Genomic DNA, 22336 nt, shown 5'->3' on the forward strand with positions numbered 1-22336 from the left:
GCTTTACTCTGACTAGGCTGGCTCTTTCTTTTAACTTAACTTCTATTTAGGGCTTTTCTTTTGGCTCTGACAGTTATCCCTGATACCCACACTCCTAAGCATACCTGATTTACGATTCCTGTAACTTTTGGAGTACAACATTGTTTTTCCCAGTTTGTGTTAAAGCCAGACTTAAAATTTTCAATCAGTAGATACTGTTTGACTCTTAGCTCCAGTTTTATGGAATTTAATTTCTACATACTTTTGTTCTAATAAGTCTTGCCAGAGTAACAGTTTTAGAGAACACAGCATGTACAAGAATTTACATACTCTTGTTTTCTCATGCTATATTTAATTGATTCCAGAAAATTCCTGTTGGGTAGTAGCTCCTACTACTGTTACAAAATCATCTATGGGTAGTAAGAAGCACCTGTATCCACCAGAAGATAAACCTCTTTATTGGGCTCCCCTAGCTGCAGTTTAACCAGCAGATCTGCTAGGATAAACTTCCAGACTCCCATCATTTAGCTTTTGCAATCAGAAATGGATCCCGCATCTCAAGTATTCAACACAGTCACTTGCAATCACACACAGTGCCAGATTAATCGAAATCTGACTTCAAGACAATATTTCAAATGTTTTGATAACAATCATTTAAAAATACAGTACCAAATACTTACAACAGATGGTAATAACCACGCAACATATAACTCCTGATATTACAGTCAGGAGAACTCACATTACTATTCACAGGATGCCTACTATATCCTGTCCTCATAGGAGGAACTGACCTAGGTCTGACTTATTACCAATCACCTAAATGAAAGCTACTGCTCTTCTCCTCACGTACAACTTACAGGTCCCCTTCGTGGGAGATTCCCTAAGGAGCCTTCCCACCTCAGCTGGCAACCTAACCTGTGAGCTCAGGTTCCTCGGGGGGGAAGCATATATGCTCCTTCATACCCTGTGTAGGATGTTTCCTCATGACTTACGGGTTCCCCCTTTCTATAACTGTTGCAGGTTCCCTAGATCTACCTGTGCCCGTGACAGGGGGCAGCCACCCCGCAGGGCCCCCAGCCCAAAAGGGAAGGGAAAAAGGGAATGGGAAAAAGAACAGCAGTGGCAATCTAAGGAGGAAAACTTATTTTACTAAATATGATATCGGAATACAAGATAACACAATATAATACAATATGATTGCGGCTAATAAATCAAACAAAAGAGAGAGAGAGAGAGAGAGTCCCCAAAAACTGAGAGGCCTACTGTGAACTCTAGGTGACATGGCTGGAACGCTTCCCACTCTTGGAGAGTCTGAGAAAGAGCTCCAGCTCGGGAGCGAGATTATATATATGTCCTCATCCCGTGACCGCAAAGTCCTCTGGGATATGTAGTTTTCTTCTGAGAGCTGAGTATTCAGGACATTGTTATTCCACGGAACTGGAGTATGAACTTTTTAATGATCCATACTGCACATGATGTTATGATGTGGAACATTATAAAACCATGACATATACACATACCTGGTCTACTGATGGATGGCCCTTGCCTGTTCCCACAATGATAGAAGGAGAAAGGGGAGTCCTTCTGAGAAATCTTAGGGCATGCCAAAGGCATCCCCCCTCTCAGCCAGTCCTGCAGCTGAACAGAGGTTGTCCCATCTGGGGTGCCAAACTGACATGCAGAAATCAAACTCCATAGCCCAAGAGATATAGAGCAGGTATGTTTATTTCAGTGGTGCGCATACACCAGGTTCAAGGGGGATCACTCCTCCTAACTTGCACACTGTAGGGAAAAGTTTGATACAGATATAGGCAGAACTAATACATTATCAATGATTTTCCCAGAATTCATATACATATTCATTATACTTCTGAGAACCCCTTAGCATACAGTCCCTCCCCCTTGCACATGCATCATGAGCAGTGGAGGTCTTCCCCTGGTGGTCATGTGATGAAGGCTTGTCATCTTCCTCACGAAGGCTCATAGTCTTCCTTGCTGTAAACTTCTGTCCCTGTGGGAGGGGTAGCCCCTGAACCAGTTCTAACTTACCTTGTTGACATCTTACCACTTACTCACTAAATGTCCTGAAAACACTTATCTTTATGTCCTCCACCCCCTACATTGCCCTAATCCCAGCTTGTTATCATCCCCATTCTTTTAGCAGCCCCCACATATTTGCTTCTGTAAACCATATTTACCCTTTGTTTCTGTGAACCATCTTTTACTCTCCACTAGGAGAAGGAGTAACAGTCTAAAACTTGAACATACAAAGATCCATACTAACATGCAGAAGAACTTCTTTACAGCGAGGGTGACAAAGCAGTGCAACAGGTTGCCCAAAGAGGTTGTGGTGTCTTCTATGGATCTATTCAAGACCCTTCTGGATGCCTACCTGTGTGACTTATTGTAGGGTACCTGCTTCAGCAGGGAAGTTGGACTTTGTGATCTCTTGAGGTTCCTTCCAACCTCAGTGATTGTGTAATTCTGTAACATGGTCCTGGGCAACTTGGTCTGGGTGCCCCTGCTTGAGCAGGGAGGCTGGACCAAATGACCTCAACAGATCCCATCCTACCTCAACTACTCTGTGACCTTAACAGCAATTCTGTTCATGTTAAGAAAAGTATGTGGTATTCTTTAAAGTTTCAATCTGTTTAAATGACTCCTGTACATAAAATCAATTTTGACAGACCAATCCAAGCATACTTTCTTTACAGAGATCAGTAACACTCAAGAAGCAACAACAGCAAATGACAACTTCATCAGGTAGTGGTTCTGAAGAGGCAAATAACATAAGTTAATCTATTTAAATCTGAATATAAAAGTCCAATTTTCCCATATGTTAGAATTAAGTTTTGTAGAGTCATGTTACATTCTCTTAAGTGTTTATATACAAAATAACTTTTAAAGACTAAAATCAGACACACTGAAATGACTGATGTGCATAGAAGAAACCATAGGGGAAAAAAAAAAACCAAACAAACTTCATTTGCATGTTTTCAGGTGTCTTGTGCTAGACTTATAGTAGTCTAGACCAGTATTTTTAATGGAGATAATCCACTATAATCACTGCTGAAACACACAACCCACCACCACACTGTGCTCATATTCACTGTTTGGTCTTAAGGAATATTCAACAAGCATCAATGAATATCAACGGGTGCCACTGATTTCCACATGGAGAAGTTCAATGACACAACTCTACTTCATATGCACTTCCACATCAGACTGCTCTTCTACTACTATCTGTTGCATAGAAACAAAACGTAATGAAATAGTGGTGGGAAAATTCAAGCTCTGCTTCTATACCACCACCGTCTGCCTCTGATGCTGTGGGCCGATGTAACAAAATAAGAGGAATTACTTGTGGAGCAGCCCTTCCAGTACTAACTTCCAGTGTATTTCTGGCTTTTAAGTTGCATAAAAACAGCTAAAAATACTAAAAGACTTACAAAACACTGTTTTCATGTAACAATAGTTGCTGAATTTAAAAAAAAAAAGCAATTAAAAAATAAATAAATAAATAAATAAAAACCTCACCTATAACCCCACCCTAGACTTTTACAACTTCCATAAGTCAAAACAACTACTGTATTTAAAGAACCAAACTCTGATTGGAGCTATTTTTCAAAACTAAATGAAAGGTTCAATGAACATCTAGATTGTACTCCAGAAACACCTTTCATAGGCATTAGAGACAGAATTACAGTTGACATATAAAGCAGACTTCCATAATTTTGTGTATAATCAACAAACATACAGAGTGGCATAGTAAGACTAGTAATTACAGATCACATAACTACATAGATTATCATGATAGAAACAAACAAACAAAAAAAAAATTAAAATAAAAAAGTACTCACCCACATCCTAGACATACAGAAAAACTCCAAAAAAAACAAACTCCAGAAAATTATCCTTCCTTGGTGGCAGTCAGCCCTTAATTATGGGTCTAGGTTAGGTGGAACCAGGCTCCACTCCTTCCAGTCACACAGGTGAATTGCCTTCACCTGTGCTCCCACAGCTGACTCAGTGCTTGCCTCAGGTGATCAATCAGAGATTCAGGCCATAACTCAACAGTTCCTATACACTCCACCCCTTCACAGCATGAACCAATGATTGGGTTAACTAGAGGATGAGTCTTCCCTAATACAGAAATCTGACACATCATGATGTATGTTGACACAATTTAAGACAAGAGATGATTGGTGTATGATGAAAGTTCATGTTCTTTCATAGGCTAGTGCTTGATGGTGTTACTGGAAGCATGTAGTCATGAGGTGCAGGTCCATCCTATGCTCCATGAGTTCCATGTAGACCATCATCGGGGATCATACATAATCTCACAACAACACTGGAACACTTTGATGGCATTTTGTTCCTTCCAGTGATCCTAGAGGCCCAAAGCCTCACAGGGAGTAATACAGATGTTTCAGGATTACCAGGAGGAGAAGGTCTGCCCTCCAGGGCAAGATTCAGGCCATATTTCTATCCTGGATCAACACTTCAGCTTGTCCTGGGGCATGCCCTGGCCGCCTGTACCATACTTTCTGGCCAGATGTCTGTGGCTGCATAACTATATCAAGCACCAAAGGGGGTGTCTTAATCTGCCACAGGGACATGATGGGGGTGCAATGAAGATTGGAGTGTTGACCACAATATCTGTAGGCCATGTATCTATCACTGGAGAGACTACCGAGCCTCCCACCTCCAACAATCTCCCCCAAGGTGCAAGTAGGCCACACCACTAGGTCTTACCTGCATCTTCCAAGGCCATTTTATCCTATGGGTTCCCTGATCTAAATTCTCAGGGGCAGGGAGCAGAAGATTATTTTCATCACCAATCTGGGGTCTTACCTGATTATCAGTGCCCTTAATTTGGATCCTAAGCGGGGAGGCCCATGTTGTCTGTAGCATTTTCAGGGCACTGACTGCCACCTTAAGGTATTTTATTCAGGTCCCGCAGGGTTTCGTATAGTCTTTTTGTCCACTCCTGCAGGGACTGGTAGTCTGTCTTCAGGACAGCCTTAAGAATACCGTTTTAATGTTCAATGAGGCCTGCCCACGTTGGATTATATGGCAATTAGAATCACCATTCAATGTTTTCTCCTGCCCAGCATTGTATCATTGCACCAGTAAAACGAGTCCCTTGGTCTCTCTCAATGACTTGAGGTGCCCTGTAGGCAGACATCAGTTCAGTAAGTGCTTTGATGATATATGCCTGGTTCGCTCTCGGCACTGGTTAGGCATGCAGTAGCCCAGCTGCAGTGTTGACACAAGTCAGGGCATATCTCACCCCCTCAAACCGGGGCAGGAGCCCAGTGTAATCAACCTCCCATTGCTGAAGAGGATTATGTCCTTTAGCAAGATGGTCTGTTGTTTCAGGCAACGATCTTGGTCTCATCTTAGAGCAAGCATTGCAGTGTTGGCATGCCTATGCGATGTCAGACAGTTGTATGGGTAGCCCCCATGCTTTATCAGCTGCCCACATTGTCTTTTGTCCAGTATGGCACAGCATCTGATGTAACCAAATGTCATGGAATTATCTAGATCAATCTATGTCCTTGACAGGGAGGCAGTAGGCCTGTGGGCCCCCCGGCCCCAAAAACGAGAAGGGAAAAGGGATAAGAGGTAGGGAGATGGGACCTAGGCTCAAAGAAACAAACAGAGCAGTTGCAATGATCTAAGGAGGAAAACTTATTTTACTAATTATGATATTGGAATACAAGATAATACAATATAATACAATGTAATTGAAATTGAGGCTAATAAATCAAGTAAAATAAGAGAGAGAGAGTTTTCTGAAAACCGAGAAGCCTACTTTGAAATTGAAGTCTCATGGCTTGGAATCACACCCACACCTGCTGTCAGGCAGTGAGAGAGAGCGAGTGTCACTTCCATGATGTATTTTTCTCTCTGACCATGAGGTCCTCTGGGACGTATAGCTCTTCTCTGTGCTCCACATGATGTCATGATATGGAATACCAATAGTAAAAATTATAAAACCACGACACCAACAGGCGATATTCTCAAATGGTGAATTCTTAATCCATCAAACTCAGGCCAGTGTGTCGCTTCATCATTTCCTAGTGACTGTAGGGGTTGGTGACCAGAAACGTGGTAGACATGGAAAGTCTTGCGTTTAACTGCATTCCATATGTCTAACCACATATCTTTGCCCCAGATTGGTCGGGCGTGGATAGTCCATTCCTGGGCGGCCCACTGTGCAATCCAAAGAGTGAGCCCACGGTACACAGCCCAACTGTCTGTGCAGACGTTCAGGATACCATCACCGGGTTCGTTGGTTATAACCATCCACATGGCTGGGAGGGTAGGATTGAATATACCCAATGCCTGGGCTTGTTTAACTGCCTGTTGGAAAACTGTCCTGTTCTGTTCTCCCCGTGTCCCATATTTGCCCCTGTTTCATGAGTCTGTACAGTGGCCTCAGCAGCTGCACTAAATGAGGTATAAAGGAGTGCCAGTACACCAATATACCTAGAAACTCCTGCAGCTGCTTTTGTGTTGTAGGGACTGGGAATGCCTGAACCTTATCTATGACAGCACTGGGTAGTACTTTGGTCTTTCCTGACCAAACTACACCCAGGAATTTTACAGACAGGCATTGTCCTTGCACCTTCTGAGGATTTATAGCCCATCCTCTTCCTTGCAAATAGGTAGTTAATGAATCCGCTGCTTATCCTACCAACTCCAGTGAGTTGGAATACCAACAAAAAAAAAAAACCAAACAATCACAAAACCTCAACAAATGGGGTCTAGGAGTGGTGGAGCCAGGCTTCATCCCTTCCAGTCACACAGGTGAATTGCCTTCACCTGTGCTCCTGTGGCTGACTCAGTGCTTGCCTCAGGTGATCAATCAGAAGTTCAGGCCATGATTCAACAGTTCCCATACATTCCTTCATTATAAATAAATAAGCACTGAATCGTTGCTTCATAGAATGCTTTGGATTGGAAGGGACTTTAAAGATCATCTAGTCCAACCCTGCTGTTATGGTCAGAGTGACATCTGTCACTAGATCAGGCTGCCCAGGGCCTCATCCAACCTGACCTTTTGCACTTCCAGGTATGGGAGCATCCACAGTTTACCTGGGTAATCTGTTGCAGTGTCTTATTATCCTTACAGTGAAGAGTTTCTTCCATACATATAAGCTAAATCTACCCTCTTTCAGTTTAAAATCTCTTGTCCCGTTGATAAGTGCCTTTTTAAGAAGTCTCTCTCTCTCTCCATCTAAGTCATATCATAGTATCATAGTCTTGTGCGGGTTGGAAGGGACCTTAGAGATCATCAAGTCCAACCCCCCGGGATTCAAGCCTCTGTGTAGCAGAGCGGCACTTCTACCACTTGCGCCACAGGGGGGATTCGAACCCATGGCCTCCGGTGTTGCAATGCGGCATTCCTACCACTTGCGCCACCGGGGCACACAAAGTGTGTAAGTCCCCCTTTAAGTACTGAAATACTGCAATAACATCTCCCCAGAGCCTTCACTTCTCCAGGCAAAACAACCCTAGCTCTCTCAGCCTTCCTTCATAGGAGAGGTGCTCTAGCCCTCTGATCATTTTTGTATCTCTTCTCTGGACCTGCTCTAACTGGTCCACCTTTTTCTGGTGCTTGGGACCCCTAAGCTGAATACAGTACTCCAGATGGGGTCTCATGAGAGCAGAGAAGAGGAAGAGAATCACTTTTCTTTACCTGCTGGACACATTTTTATTTTTAATTTAATTCAGGCTACAATTAACTTTCTAGGCTATAAGTGTCCACTGCCAGCTCACATCAAATTGTTCAAACAGCAATATACTCAATCCTTTCTATTCAAGGCCATTCTCATCCCATTCATCTCCCAACTTGTATTAATGTTTGGGATTGGCCCAGCCCAAGTGCAGCACCATGCACTTGGCTTTATTGATCTTCAGGAGGTTATAATTTGGACCTACCTCTCAAGCTTGTCAAGGTCCCTTGGAATGGCATCTCTTCATTCTGTCAACTACAACACTCAGCTTGGTGACACCCACAAACTTGCTGATATAACTCTTGATCCTACTGCAGTCAGTGAGATCGATCAGTTTATCCCGTTGTAGTCATAAGTCTTACATATATATATATCTTTAAATCATAGTTAAAACAACAATTTATAGTACTTCATAAGTACGCTTTTCCTGAAAACTTTTTCATTATAAAAATGATCTAAACTTAATCCTTATGAGATTGGTTTTAGGATTTTCTCAGATCATTTTAAAGATAATTTTAAAGGGTTTCTGTTTGTTTAGGAGTGGAAAGAGAAGAAACATGCTGCAAGGTGGAATGATATAAAGATAATAACAGATAATCAAAAGGCTATTTATAAGGGAAAACTCACTGATATGGACACATTAACCAGGAAATACTGAGACAATCCCCACCAGGAAGCAATCTCCAAGAGAGATGCTACTTTAGTGGTGGTCAGCCCTTAAATGAGGTCTAGAGGAGGTGGAGTCAAGCTCCACCCCTTCCAGGAGCACAGCTAAATTACTCTCACCTGTGCTCCCACAGCTGACTCGACACTTGCCTCAGCTGATTAATTAGAGGTTCAGGCTGTGATTACTGATTTCCCATACACTTGCCTACTATTTACAAAAATTTCTTAGTCTTGTTTAAAAGTCAGAGAATGTAAAAACTGAGAAAACAATTGCCGGGTCCTGCACTTTGGCCACAATAACCCCATGCAGTGCTATGGACTTGGGGCTGAGTGGCTGGATGACTGTGAAGAGGAAAGGGACCTGGGGGTGTTGATTGATGCTTGGCTGAACATGAGCCAACAGTGTGCTCAGGGGGCCAAGAGGGCCAATGCCATCCTGGCTTGCATTAGAAATAGTGTGGCCAACAAGGAGGTAATCATCCCCCTGTACTCAGCACTGGTAAGGCTGCATCTCAAGTACGGTGTTCAGTTTTGAGCCCCTCAATATAAGAAAGACATTGAGGCCCTGGAACGTGTCCCCCCTTCCCACCAGACTGTGAGAGGGCAGATGATCCCCTATTGTTTGAGGAGCATCTCCCCCATCTTGTAGGGATGGTGGAGTGCAACTCTGCCAATTGATTTTCTTCCCACAATCTCTGGAATGGCCTGCCCAGGAAGGTGGTGGAGTCGCCATCCCTGGCAGTGTTCAAGTGGCGTCTGGATGAGGAGCTACGAGATATGGTTTAGTAGCTTGTGGTAGCAATGGTGATGGGAGGACGGTTAGACTAGATAATCTTGTAGGTCCTTTCCAACCTTGTGATTCTATGATTCTAACTCTCAAAGGACAGGGGATTTTATTGAGGCTTTTTGATAGAACCTTTGTCTTGATTTATTAACTTGCAGCAGTTTAAGCCACGACAACTATATGCAGACACAATGATTAAGACTTTTTTTTTGTTCTATTACAGTGTTCTACTGATGTTGTATATTTGTAGATGGAGATATATGGAATCAATAGTAACCATGATCTTATTCACTATCAATGGGTACACTGAGGAGGGTGAAGAGGTTAAAACATGAAGAATATGACTTCAGTTTGAAAGTGGGAAAATAATTATCTTTTTAATACTAAAAATGCTACATTATTTTTGTGTTAATGAATTGTATATACTATTTTCTTCATCTGCAGGATTTATTGAGCAGTGAAGATTCTACAGATGGCTCATCCAGTGAAACCAAGAAGAAAAAATGTGGAGAGTAAGTTATTTTTCATAAATATAATCATTTTTTGTTATTGCAATTACACATGCTTCACTCCTGTCACGGGTTACCTAGATTTACCTGTGCCCGTGACAGGGGCCACCGCCCCAGAAATGAAGGGAAAGAGGGGAATGGACAAAAACTGTGGCAGCAATCTAAGGAGGAAACTTATTTTACTAAATACGATATTGGAATACAAGATAACACAATATAATACAATATAATTGAGGCTAATAAATCAAACAAGAGAGAGAGAGAGAAAGTCCCCAAGAACCGGGAGGCTTACTGTGAACGCTAGGCAACAGGGCTGGAACTCAGAGACGACAGGGCTGGAACGCAGAGAGAGCGAAAGAAGAAGAGAGCGTTCCAGCCTGGGAGCGAGATTATATATGTCCTCCTCCAGTGATTAATCTCTGGCTGCAACGTCCTCTGGGACATGTAGTTCTCCTCCAAGAGCTGAGCACCCGGGACACTGCCATTCCACGGAACTGGAGCATGAACCTTCCACACTTCCACATACCCTCAATTACACTTTCACATACCCTCTATTAATCTTCCACATACCCTCAATTACACTTTCTTATACCATCAAAACAGTTTGTCCCATTCAAACACCCTTAATACCATATAACTTTCCCTTAGCAATCCGTATCGTTCAGTTATAAACATAAACTTACTTTCTCTTTAACCCTTTATACCCTCAGTTAATGATTCATACTGCACATGATGTTATGATGTAGAATATTGACAGCAACAGCACAAAACCATGACAGCTCCTCTGCACTTGAAATATATAATCTTGCGCTTCTCATTTTTAATTGGTGATTTAGAATATTTTAAAATAAATACTATAAAAGGAAGATATATATCTTTATTCAGATATAGACCAGATTTTCTCAGTAGAGAGATGGTATGCTATTGCTCGCCACTTGCTCGGGTTGCCTTTGCTGGATCCATCTGTGTACCAGGCATCTTCAGGAATAGGATATCTTCCTTACAGAACAGGACCGATGGAGCGGCCATTGGTTCTTTTGGTACATCACTGTGATACATTACTGGGCCTAGGATTTTTTGTAATTCTTCTTTAAGTGGAGATAAAGACAGGCTACTTCTGTGGCTGAGATAAGCGACCCATCGTGCTACCATTTGTGCTTGGGCCACCCCTGTCTTAGGAGGGGGGGTCAAATCCCTTACCCGCCCCTGGATTGGTAACGTAGTTTTAACTATGACTTCTGCTGTTTGTGTTATTGGCTCTACTGCTTGTAACGCTGAATAGGCAGCCAATAACTGTTTCTCAATCATGCTATATCTTTCTTCTGCTCCGTGCCAAACTTGAGACCAAAATCCAATAGGGGTCCGAACAGAACTCTGGCGTTGCCACAGGCCCCAGCCAAAACTATTCTGAGTAACATGAACATCTAATTCAGCTGGGAGGGTGTCACGGTTTAAATGAAAAATCCACCTGTGTTCGTGACAGGGGGCCGTGGGCCCCGCAGGGGCCCTAGGCCGAAAGGAAAAAAGTTAATTAGGAAAAGAAAACAGCGGCAACGATCTAAGGAGGCACACTTATTTACTAAATACTATATCAAAATACAGGATAACACAATATAATACAATATAATGGAAAATTGAGCTAACGAATCAAGCAAAATAGGAGAGAGAATGAGTCCCGAAACCAAGAGGCCTACTGTGAATCTAGGCGAAACGGTGAAGGCTCCCACACACTCCCCTGAACGCCAGAACTCGAAAAACGTTAGTCTAGCCTGCGACAGAGATAATATAGAGTCCAGGTCCCGTGACCTATCTCTGACCGTGTTGTTCTCTGGGAGATGTAGTCTTCTTCTGTAAGTTGCAGATTCAGTAAAATTATTCATGCTTTATATGATGTTATGATGTGGAATACTGATAGTAAAATTACAAAATTATTAAACCATGACAGAGGGTAGGATCAAATATACCCAGTGCCTGAGCTTGTTTAACTGCCAGCTTTGCCTGTTGGAAAGCGTCCTGTTCTACCTTCCTCCAATCCCATGATTGACCCTTCTTTGTGAGTTTGTACAATGGTCACAGAAGCTGCGCTAAATGAGGTATAAAGGAGCACCAATACCCCAATATACCCAAGAATTCTTGCAGCTGCTTCGATATCGTAGGGACTGGAAATGCCTGGACCTTATCTATTACCACACTGGGTGATACTTTGGTTTTCCCAGACCAAACTACTCCCAGGAATTTCACGGATAGCCTTGGACCTTGCACCTGCTGCGGGTTTATAGCCCACTGTCTTTTCTGCAGATAAGCTGTTAACAAATCTGCTGCTTCTCCCACTGCCTCTAATGAGTCGGATGTTAACAGGAGATCATCAATATAATTATATAAATTGACATTATCCGGCTTTTCCTAATTAGCCAGGTCACATGCCACTAAATTATGACAATAGGTGGGAGAATGCACGTAGGACCTTGCGGTAGGACCTGTGAAGTCCACTGCCTGCCTTCCCATGTAAATAAAAACTGGTCTTCTGATTCTAATTGGAATACTGAAGAATGCATTTGCTAAATCTAGGACACAATGGTATGTTTTAATTTCTCTAATTAATGTGTCCATTATGGAGGCAATATTGGGTACAGCTGCATGAATAGGCAGCATGACCTTATTCAGTTCTCTATAATCTACTGTCATTCTCCATGTTCCATCCAACTTTCGCACTGACCATATTGGGGAATTATATGGGCTATGTGCAGGCCTTATAATACCTACTCTTTCTAATTCCTGCACCGTTTTCGTTATTTCCTCTTGCCCACCCAGGGGTTTGTATTGTTTTACATTAGTGATCCGGTGTGACTTTAGCAGACAAATAGACTCATGTTTTGCATGGCCTCTCAATATTGTCTGTATCGCCTAGATACTGATACATCTTTGTCGGAGTCTGTACTCTCCCACAGTTCTGTGGAGAGCAAGACCCCACAAGATATCTATCCCCAATATATACTCTGGAACTGGGGCAATAGATACCTTATACTTCCGTGGTGGGAGGCACCCAACCCCCAATTTTAACCAGGTTTGGGTGACTGGAATGTTCTGTCCCCCAAAGCCTCCAATCATCACTCTATCACCTTCGAATTCTGTTGTATCTCCATATATTATTGATGTTTTTGCCCCAGTATCAACTAAGGCCATAACCTTCTGGACATTCTTACGGGACCAATATATGGTTAATTCTACAGTGGGCCTCCAGTCCTGTCTGGAAGCCCTAGGGGGACTGGTGTCCCTTGTCACGCCATGAACTGGGCCAGACTTACATCTTTTTCCTGAGATGTTTCAGGCATTGTGGCCCGAGACACTTGAGGTGACCTCTTTTTCCTATTGAGAACAATGAAGTCCTCTAGATTCCAGGTTACTGTCAGCCGTCGCTCTATAATTCTTACCCCCGGTTTTCTGGGGTAATTTTGGAAGTTTTGTTCATCTTTCAGCTTTTTCCACAGCTGAAGAATAATATGGTTGGGCTGGTGATCAATTTTTGCAAACTGAACGCCTGCCCATAGGAGATCGTTAAGCATTTGTTTCCGGGATACTCTTATTGGTCCCGACTGAGGGATTCATGGGGCCGGCCTTCTGGTTTTAATTACTGGTTACATTTCAGCCTCCTCTACCACCCAAACATTATGTTTTGTTCGCAGGCATTCTGTTTCCCCCAAATCAGCGACTAATTGGGCCACCTACTGAACTGCCGCTCCTGCTGCTACTAATGGATTTAATATAGAAACGAATGTTCCATACATATGTGAGAGGGCCTGTTGTAGAATTAAGTCCCTCATTCCCACTGAATAGGTCATCATGTCTGGGCTATCAAATGTGTCTTCATAAATGGCCTCCCTCATACCTAACTCTCTGATGTAGTCCTGAAGGTCTCCCATGGAAGACCATAAACCTGCGGTGACCAGCATGTCATTTTTATTTGGCCAAACCTTATGGTAGGCTGCCATTAACCAGTCCACGATAGAATGGTTGTCATCTGGGAACTGGATCCCTGCATATAGTCTCTGCCTAAGAGCAGGATGGATAGTTATTGTTGTGAGTTTAGAGACTTTAGATCCGCTGACTATTATGCTCTCTGTGCCTGAATCCCATAAGTGTAATAGCCAAGCCGGCACTCTCTCTCACGGCTTTTGTCTGAAGCATTGTACCAAATCCATTAGCTCAGTAGATGTATAGGGGCAGGCTGTCACATGAAAGCGAGTCTTGGCAGGGGGCCATTGATTGGGAGGCACCCCCGCTGGTTGATCTTGGACCTTATTTGTTTTCTGTGCCACGATAGGACAGATTTGTAATAGATCCGTCCTAGGTGGTTCTTCTAAATCAATCTTTGTAATTAAATTTCCTAACTCAGGAAGGAAATTTCCTAACTCGTGTAAGGAACTCCATAAGGCATTACACGACATAGATTTACTACTGTCATTTGCATGAGCAGGAAGATGTTTGCCTTTAATAGCTGAGATTTTTTATATGATATAGGTTGGGATCAGGTTTCATCACCTTTAATCAGTTTGTTCAGCTCCTTCAGTAGACTCCTTTGATCATCCTGATCTTCATCAGGTGTTTCTGGTACCACTAGATGTTCATCACAATTAGTTGATAGAGACAATTCATGCAGTATACCATCCTGTTTCTTCTGCATTTTATCTAGTCTTTCTGTTTCTTTTTAGATGGCTGAAATGTAAGACAGAGATAGCCGTTGTTCAAAGTTTGGAAGCATAATAATCAGTTCAAAAATTAGGGGTCTTCTCTGTTGTTCTTTGTATCTTTCAAACATTGTTGCTAGTGTACCAGTGTACCTTTCTGGTACTGTTCTTGTGATTTTCTGCCATCTAATTGATGTACTCTTTACTCTCAGGATCACGGTCTTGATGTGGATTGTTAGAAACAAACATGGGGTCGTACAGCATTTCCACCACAGCTGTTTCCCTCTTAATACTGGATACCTTTTTCAACCATATTCCACTTTTTCATCTCTGGCTCCAGATTGTCTTTGAAGGGATACCTTTCCTTCACAGCTAATAACACTCATTCCCAGAGGATGGCAACAACATCCAGACATCTACTAATTCCTCCGTCAATAGCTGAGTCTCTGGCAATGTTTCTTAGTCTGCAAGCTTCATTACCACCTAAAAGCACACTACTGGCCCTGTTGTCCCAACAGTGAAGCAACCAGGTGACAATAGTCTCTTTCAGGTGCCATATGAACTCCTTTCTTGAGCCTTGAATTTCAGTCATTTTCAGAGGTTGATGGGTAGTGGTAACAGTGACCTCCTCCTCCTTGCTCTCCTCTTCTTGTCTTTTAGCTTTTTCTGTTGCCTTTCTCAGTAACGGTGGTTTTTGGACCCTGCAGGCCCTGACAGCATTTCTATATTCTTCCCAAGCAGTCAGACCATTTTTCGACATTTCATGGACCTTCTTCTTCCCTTTGAGTTTGCGCATGAGCTCCTTGCTCATCCATGAAGGTCTCCTGCCACCCTTTCCTTATTTCTTGCTCACAGGGATGCACTGATCCTGAGCTTGGAAGAAGAGCTGTTTAAATGCTGACCAGCTCTCACAGGCCCCCTTACCTTCCAACACCCTAGCCCACGGGATAGCTCCAAGTAGGTCCCAGAAGAGATCCAAGTTGGCTCTCCTAAAGTCCAGGATCTACCTAAGCCAGAACAACCCTGACTTAAATACTTGCTTAGGTTCTCGGGATTCCACAGGTGTTCAAGTGTGAAATCCCATGACACCATAGGTCCCCATTCCTCTAAGATTTTTCCTAAACCCCTCTGTATGGTAACTGTTAAGTCATGGCCTGAACCACTGATTGAGCATCTGGGGAAAGGACCCAGTCAGCCCTGGGTGTACAGGTGAAGGCTACTAACCAGTGCAACCAGAAGGAGTGGAGCTCACCCCTCCCAGTAACAGCTTGGAGAAAGGGACAAGCTGAGGAATGTGACCCTCCCCCATTTGTACAGTTGTGCTGCAGGAGAGAAAGGGGCGGGTGGAAGGGGGGAACTCCCGCAGACTCAGATTGCATGGAAGTAGGGTGGCTTCAGACCCCCCTGCTGCTCCAGGCACTCGTACTCTCATAGCTCACCCATTGGCTCAGGCTGTGACCCTGGAATTCTACTACACTCTACCCCTCCACAGCATGGTAGGGGGTGAGCTCCTGCAACTTGGTGACTTAAAATACAACATACATTATGACACATGTACAATACCTGCCTCAATGTAGAATAAGACAATAAAGGAAATTATGGACAGTCTTTTCTGTGGTTCTGTTGGGCCAGCACTTGATGTTCTTTCTTGAGGCATATCTTCTTCAAGAACCAGTAGTAGTTCTGATTCACGCTTGCCAGTTCCCAAAAATTCAGCAGTGCACCACAGCGTGTCACGAAGTTTCCTCATGGACACTGGAGCATGCTGGAATGATGTTGCTCTTGCCGGCTATCCTGTGAACTTATAACCTCAAGGGGAGTAAAACAGAAGATGAATAGGTATGAGGAGGGGTATGTCTGCCCTCCATGGTAAGATACAGGCTGTATTTCAGTCTTGACTCAACACCTCCGCCTGTATCGGGGCACATCCTCGTCTTCGATACCACACCCTTTGGCCTGATATCTGTGGCTGAATTATTATATCAGGTACCAAAGAGGGGGTTCTAAATTTGCCACATGGACATGATTAATATTCCCTTTGCAAGGAAAACAGGGGTGTCAACTACTACATCTGCTGGCCATGCACCGATTGCTGAAGACTTTACTGATCCCCCAACCTCTAACAATCTCACCCAAGGTGCAAAGAGACCACACCTTTTTAGTCCTGCTTGAACCTTCCAAGGCCATTTAGCCTTGTGTTTCCCAGACTCTAGGTCCTCTGGGGCAGGGAGAAAAAGATTATTCATGGTGCCAACTTGTGGCTTGAGTGAGGTGTCCTTGCCTGTAATTTGTATCCTAAGCAAGGAGGCCCTAGTTGTCTTCAGCATTCTTAAAGCACTGGGTCTACCATCTCTTGGTCTCTCATTCAAGTCTTGCAGGGTTTCATAAAGCCTCTTGGTCCACCCCTGCAAGGACTGTGAATCTGCCTTCAGAGCAGCCTTCAGGATCCCGTTATATCTTTCTATTAGGCCTGCTCCTGTTGGATTATAGAGCAGGTGAAACTGCTATTCAGTGTTGTTGTCTTCAGCCCACTTCTGCACAGTTGCACCTGTGAAATGTGTACCTTGATCATGTCCTGACATGCCTGGACAATATATGGTAACCGTATGGGCAGCCTCCATGCTTTATCCGCTGCCCACATGGTTTTCTGTCCTGCATATTGTAATTTCCGATGCAGCCAGTGGGCTGTGCCTTCTGCTGGTGTACTTCCTAACCATTGGACTTGAGCCAGAGTATCAGCTTCGTCGTTGCCTGGTGACTGCAAGGGTTGATGTCCAGTGACATGGTATGCTCATACAGTTCTGTGCCTAACCACGTTCCATGTATCAACCCATATATCTTTGCCCCAGATAGGTCGGGCATGAATCATCCAATCCTGAGTGGCCCACTGTGATATCCAGAGAGTGAGTCCTCGGTAGAATGCCCAACTATCTGTGCAGATGTTCAGTGCGCTGTTGCCAGGCTTTTGAGTTATCACCATCCACACAGCTTGTAGTTCAGCCCACTGGCTACTTTATCCATCCCCTTCTTCGAACCATATTTATTCAGTTGAGGGATGGTATGCGACAGTTTGCCACCTACTTGAGCTCCCTCTGCTAGATCCATCTGTGTTCCATGCATCTTCTGGAATAGGGTATTTCCCGTCCTGTACAAGACTTTTCTCTGGACAAGTAACCACTATTTCCTCAGTTGTCTCACTGTGGCATGTTACTGGTCCAAGTATCTGCTGCACTTCTTCCTTCAGTGGAGACGATGACAGGAGGCTTCTTTGACTAAAATAGGCAGTCCAGCATGCTACTGTTTGTGATTGGTCACCCCAGTCTTGGGAATGTGGGTTAGGTCTTTTACCCACCCCTGAATTGGTAAAGTTGTTTTAACAATAACCTCTGCAGTCTGAGTTATTGGTTCTACTGCTTGCAATGCAGAATAGGTAGCCAATAACTGGTTTTCAACCATGCTGTATCTCTCTTCTGCTCCATGCCAAATCTGTGAACAGAACCCAATTGGGATTCAAACGGAACTCTGGTGCTGGCACAGCACCCAGCCAAACCCTTCTTTGGTTACATGCACATTTAGTTCGGCTGGAAGGGTTAGATCAAATATAACCAGAGCCTTGGCTTGTTTAACAGCTATTTTTGCTTGCTGGAAGGCTTCTTGTTCTGTTCTACCCCAATCCCATACTTGGCATTTTTTTGTTAATTAATATAAAGGTTTTAGCAATTGTGCTAAGTGGGGTATAAAGGATTGCCATAATATACCCCAGAACTCCTGCAACTGCTTTGGTTTCGTGGGAACCGGTAACATTTGAATCTTATCTATGATTGCACTGGGTAACACCTTAGTTTTACCTGACCAGACAACACCCAGGAATTTAACTGATAGCCCTGGTCCTTCTACTTTTTGTGTATTTATAGCCCATCCTTTTTCCTGTAAATAAGTAATTAATGATGGTACTGTCTTCTCTAATACCTCAATTGAGGTTAGCATCAAATCATTAATGTAGTGGTACGTTTTGACAGTAGATGGTTTGTTCCAATTTGCCATGTTGCGCACCACCAAATTATGACAAAAAGTAGGTGAATACACATACCTCTGAGGTAGGACTTGAAAAGTCCACTGCCTGCCCTCCCATGTGAATGCAAACTGATCTTGAGATTGCTTAGCAATTAGAATGCTGAAAAATGCATTTGTCAGATCCAGAATGCAGTGATATGTTTCTGTCTCTCTACTCGATGTATCCATGAGGGTGGCTCCGGTGGTGCAGTGGTTAAGGACGCCACTTTGCAACACTGGAGGCCCTGGGTTCGAATCCCCCCTGTGGCGCAAGTGGTAGAAGTGCCGCTCTGCAACAAAGGAGGCTCGAATCCCGGGGGTTGCACTCGATGATCTCTAAGGTCCCTTCCAACCCACACAAGACTGTGATACTGTGATACTGTGAGGCGATGTTGGGTACTGTTGTAGAACTGCGGGAGAAAAGCAAACGACCACACCTGTCATTGACATATGATCAGCTAATCTCGTTTATTCCTTGTCTGCATATACATTTATAATACGGATAATTAGCTCATACATATTGCAAAAGCGGAGCTCACCATTGGTTCCCAATTACATACCATCCCCGAGTATCTTAGCAGCTTTTTGTTACCATCCTGAAAGTTACTCCCTTGCTGAGTTCACAAAACCATGGCTAGTTTCTCACCATCCCAGGGCATCCTGTTGTTCTTGCTGTCCTTGCAGGTGGTATGGCTGCTTGATTAACTGCACCGTGTTTACGACCCTTCTCAGCTAACTAGCTGTAAAAAACACTCTCTACATTTCCCCCGTTTTCTTTTAAGCTGAAAAAGGCTCAGTTTACCGACAGACTAATCATATCTCACAAACAATTCAGTTCATTTGTTCAATTAGGTCTCATGCTGTTTATCCTGCTTCGTAGCTGCTGCTCTGTGAACTCCTTATCTCAATCCATGGCTGCTGCTCCATAAAATTCTTCTTGTATTACAACAATTTCAAGATACTGCCTATAGAATAACAACACTACTTATATTAATAACATTACTATCATAACTCAATCAAGGCCTCGACTGACAATACTCTAAAAGTGAAAAAAGAGACAAGTCAAATACAACATAACAACATTACTGTTAAACCTACTAAAAAGAATAAACGTGTTTGTACTGCAACCTAAGTTTCTGCAACCTAAAAATCAATCCGTGAGGGTCCCATTGTGTTAATCTGTAACTGATCAGGAAAAGTCTTCAATTTTCATATACTCTAATATAATGATTTTTAATGACCACTAAAATTTGTGCAATAAATGCTTTTTAAGATGCTCATAACCATGCTCTACCAACTGAGTTATCTGGGCTAATAATTGATTAATGATCATGCAATTTCATGAAGTAACATGTCAATGGGAATCAATTTTAGAGGACAAAAGCACTAGAGTATTACTAGGGGCATTATTACTTATAGACCCTTGAAAAACAGCAAGCCATGTTGGTGGTGGATGCAACAGGTAGTGCCAGCAGGGCGTCCCCTGCTTCAAAGTGCACCTTTCCTCTCTCACCCATCACAGATTCTCTCCTGCATTCAGGGTCTGAAGGATTTCTTCTAGTTGTACATCATATCCGCGTGGCCAGTGCGTGATATAGAGCGCAAGTGGAACACCTGCTTGGAAAACAGAATAAACTATCAAATTTAGTTCTATTAGCGTGCACTTTTGTCTAAAATGATGCATGGTTATATTTCAAAAATCCCAGTTAGTTGGATGTAAGAGAGGTATCTATTCTATGATACAGGGTAATCTCTTTGACTGGTATTCCTTTCCAGGTTTTGTCTTTGCAAATTAAGAAAAGCTAATTAATAGGCTAATAACATCATAACCAAGCAGTAATAAAACATTAAAAGAGCTATTCCTGTAGATTCTAGCATTGATTACATCAAATCCTGTTTAATACACATCTGATCTATTACTAAAATAGAAGAAGCACACAACATCCTAGCTAATGCCTTAAACTCTAACTCTTGAGACTGCATTGGTAAAACAGAAAATCACACACTATGTCAAACTACTACTAATATTATCTATAACACAGCAAGTTACAAAGCAATACTACTAAGTAAGAAACACACAATTACAATTACTATAAAGGCTGGATGCTATTTTCTTCCTTGAGATGAGGCCAAGCATATCATGCTGGAACCCACATAGGGCCAGTCCCTGTGGAAATACGAGCATATTCACGACCCCAAGTTGTCAGTGGTAGGGATCAGTCCCAAAGTCCTGTGGCCGTATTCCAAACATTAACCATAGGCTGTTCCTTTAGCACTGGGGAAGCCTCAAAATGACGATCCACATAAGCTGTACCTCTAAGAACACGATTCAAAAACTTCAGCACAAGCAAAACAAGCAAAACCTTACATAATATTTTCAAAAAATTCAGCACAAGCAAAACAAGCAAAACCTTGCATAATATTTCTTGTAGTGTGTCTCCCATATTCCCCCTTTTTTGTTTAATAATAAGAATGGTTTTATATGTTTGATAAATGTGCTCAGTGATAGCTTGTCCAGTGGGAGAATGAGCAATGGCTGTAGTATGTTTAACACCCCCTTCTTGAAGGAAAGTTCGGGTGGCCTTAGAGGTATACGCAGGCCCGTTATCTGTTTCTGTAGTATGTGGAATTCCCACAGCAGCATAAGCAGATAACCAGTGTTTACGGGCGTCATGACTGCGTTCACCTGTATGTGCTGTGGCAAATACATAAGAAGAGTGACTATTGTTACATGTGCATATTTTAGACGGCCAAATTCAGGAACGTGAGTGACATCTGTCTGACACAGTTGAAGAGGTGCTGTGCCACATGGATTTGTCCTAATTTGAGGCAAAGAGGTATCAGTCAAATTATGTAGACGGTATTCAGTCACAAACACGGTGTATTGCGTAGGAGAGAGGATCATTCTTAACACAATTTTCCAGTCGTGAGGGGTCATAGCGTAACTGTCACCGTTTGCAACCAAAAGATTGTGTGTAAAGGCTGACTGAACTCCATATGTTCTCACTGACTCCCTTAGCTCCTTCACTGCCTCATAAGGCAGGGATTCCCAACGGGGGGCCTGATTCGGCTGATACAACACAGGAAAAGTTTGCAACGTGTCAGCATCACCCCTTAATATTGCTTCTTTCCTGCACTGCTCTAAGACATCACAGAACGCTGTAGGGAAATTTGTCATTCCTGCTGCCTTCAAAGTATCATCAGGAGGAAATGCGTCCGATTCGCTTTCTGGATCTACTGGACCGGGGTCAACGATCCCCTGGTTTTGGTCCATCCGTGTCTCTAACCACGTTACACGCGGGCTGCAGAGACGCAGTAGCGCACTACGTGGGGAGGGGCGGAGGGCAGAGGCGCAGAGAACGTCGTGGGCGGAGCCGAGGGTGGGGGCGCGGCGGCCGTCGTGGGCGGGGCGAAGGGCGGGGGCGCCGTAGAGGGCGGCAACGCGGCGAACGTCGGGGGTGGAGCGAACGGCGGGAGCGCGAGGGGTGGGGGTTGCGGTTTTTCGTCTCCCCGAATCGGGGTGGGTCGGAGCCGCCAGTCGGATCTGGGCACGGGTCGCTTCCCGTAGCGAGAGGCAGCGGCGGGGGTGGGACGGAGGGCTGCAGGGAATGGTCGAAATAAATTCTTTCCCGTCGTGATTGCTTAAGCCCTTCCATTATCCGGCTCCAAACGGGCAACAGCTTATCAGCCGTTCTGTCTTTAGGGAGAGAAGCCTTGTAGAGTTCTGAGCCGATTTTGTCCCAAAGTTCTCCATCGAGAGAGAACTCAGTTTTCGGAAATTCAGGGACATTTTTGCTTATCCATTTAAGAAGAGTAGCTAATGCTGTAGTAGACACAGTCTCATCCTGATACAGTAACACTGACCGTAATACTTCGAGATGTACTCGTTGCTCCCTCGTTAGTGAGATCCCCATA

At 43.5% G+C, this 22336-nt stretch overlaps 1 protein-coding gene across 15 annotated transcripts in view; it reads left to right on the forward strand.

Annotated features, from left to right (window-relative positions):
- Window positions 1-22336, forward strand: part of CHD1 (chromodomain helicase DNA binding protein 1) — a 179347-nt gene that overhangs the window by 58736 nt on the left and 98275 nt on the right. For all 15 annotated transcript variants that reach the window (XR_014939000.1, XR_014938999.1, XM_085527725.1 and 12 more), the window contains one exon: window positions 9619-9686. Coding sequence is in view for 11 of the 15 variants with exons in the window: in XM_085527725.1 (XP_085383851.1) it covers window positions 9619-9686 (68 nt within the window). In the remaining 4 variants the exon portion in view is untranslated. The remainder of the gene's footprint in view (window positions 1-9618; window positions 9687-22336) is intronic.

The sequence above is a fragment of the Coturnix japonica genome, chromosome W (genome assembly GCF_054131305.1).
Source record: "Coturnix japonica strain WE chromosome W, WE-NBRP24, whole genome shotgun sequence".
Lineage (NCBI taxonomy): Eukaryota > Metazoa > Chordata > Aves > Galliformes > Phasianidae > Coturnix > Coturnix japonica.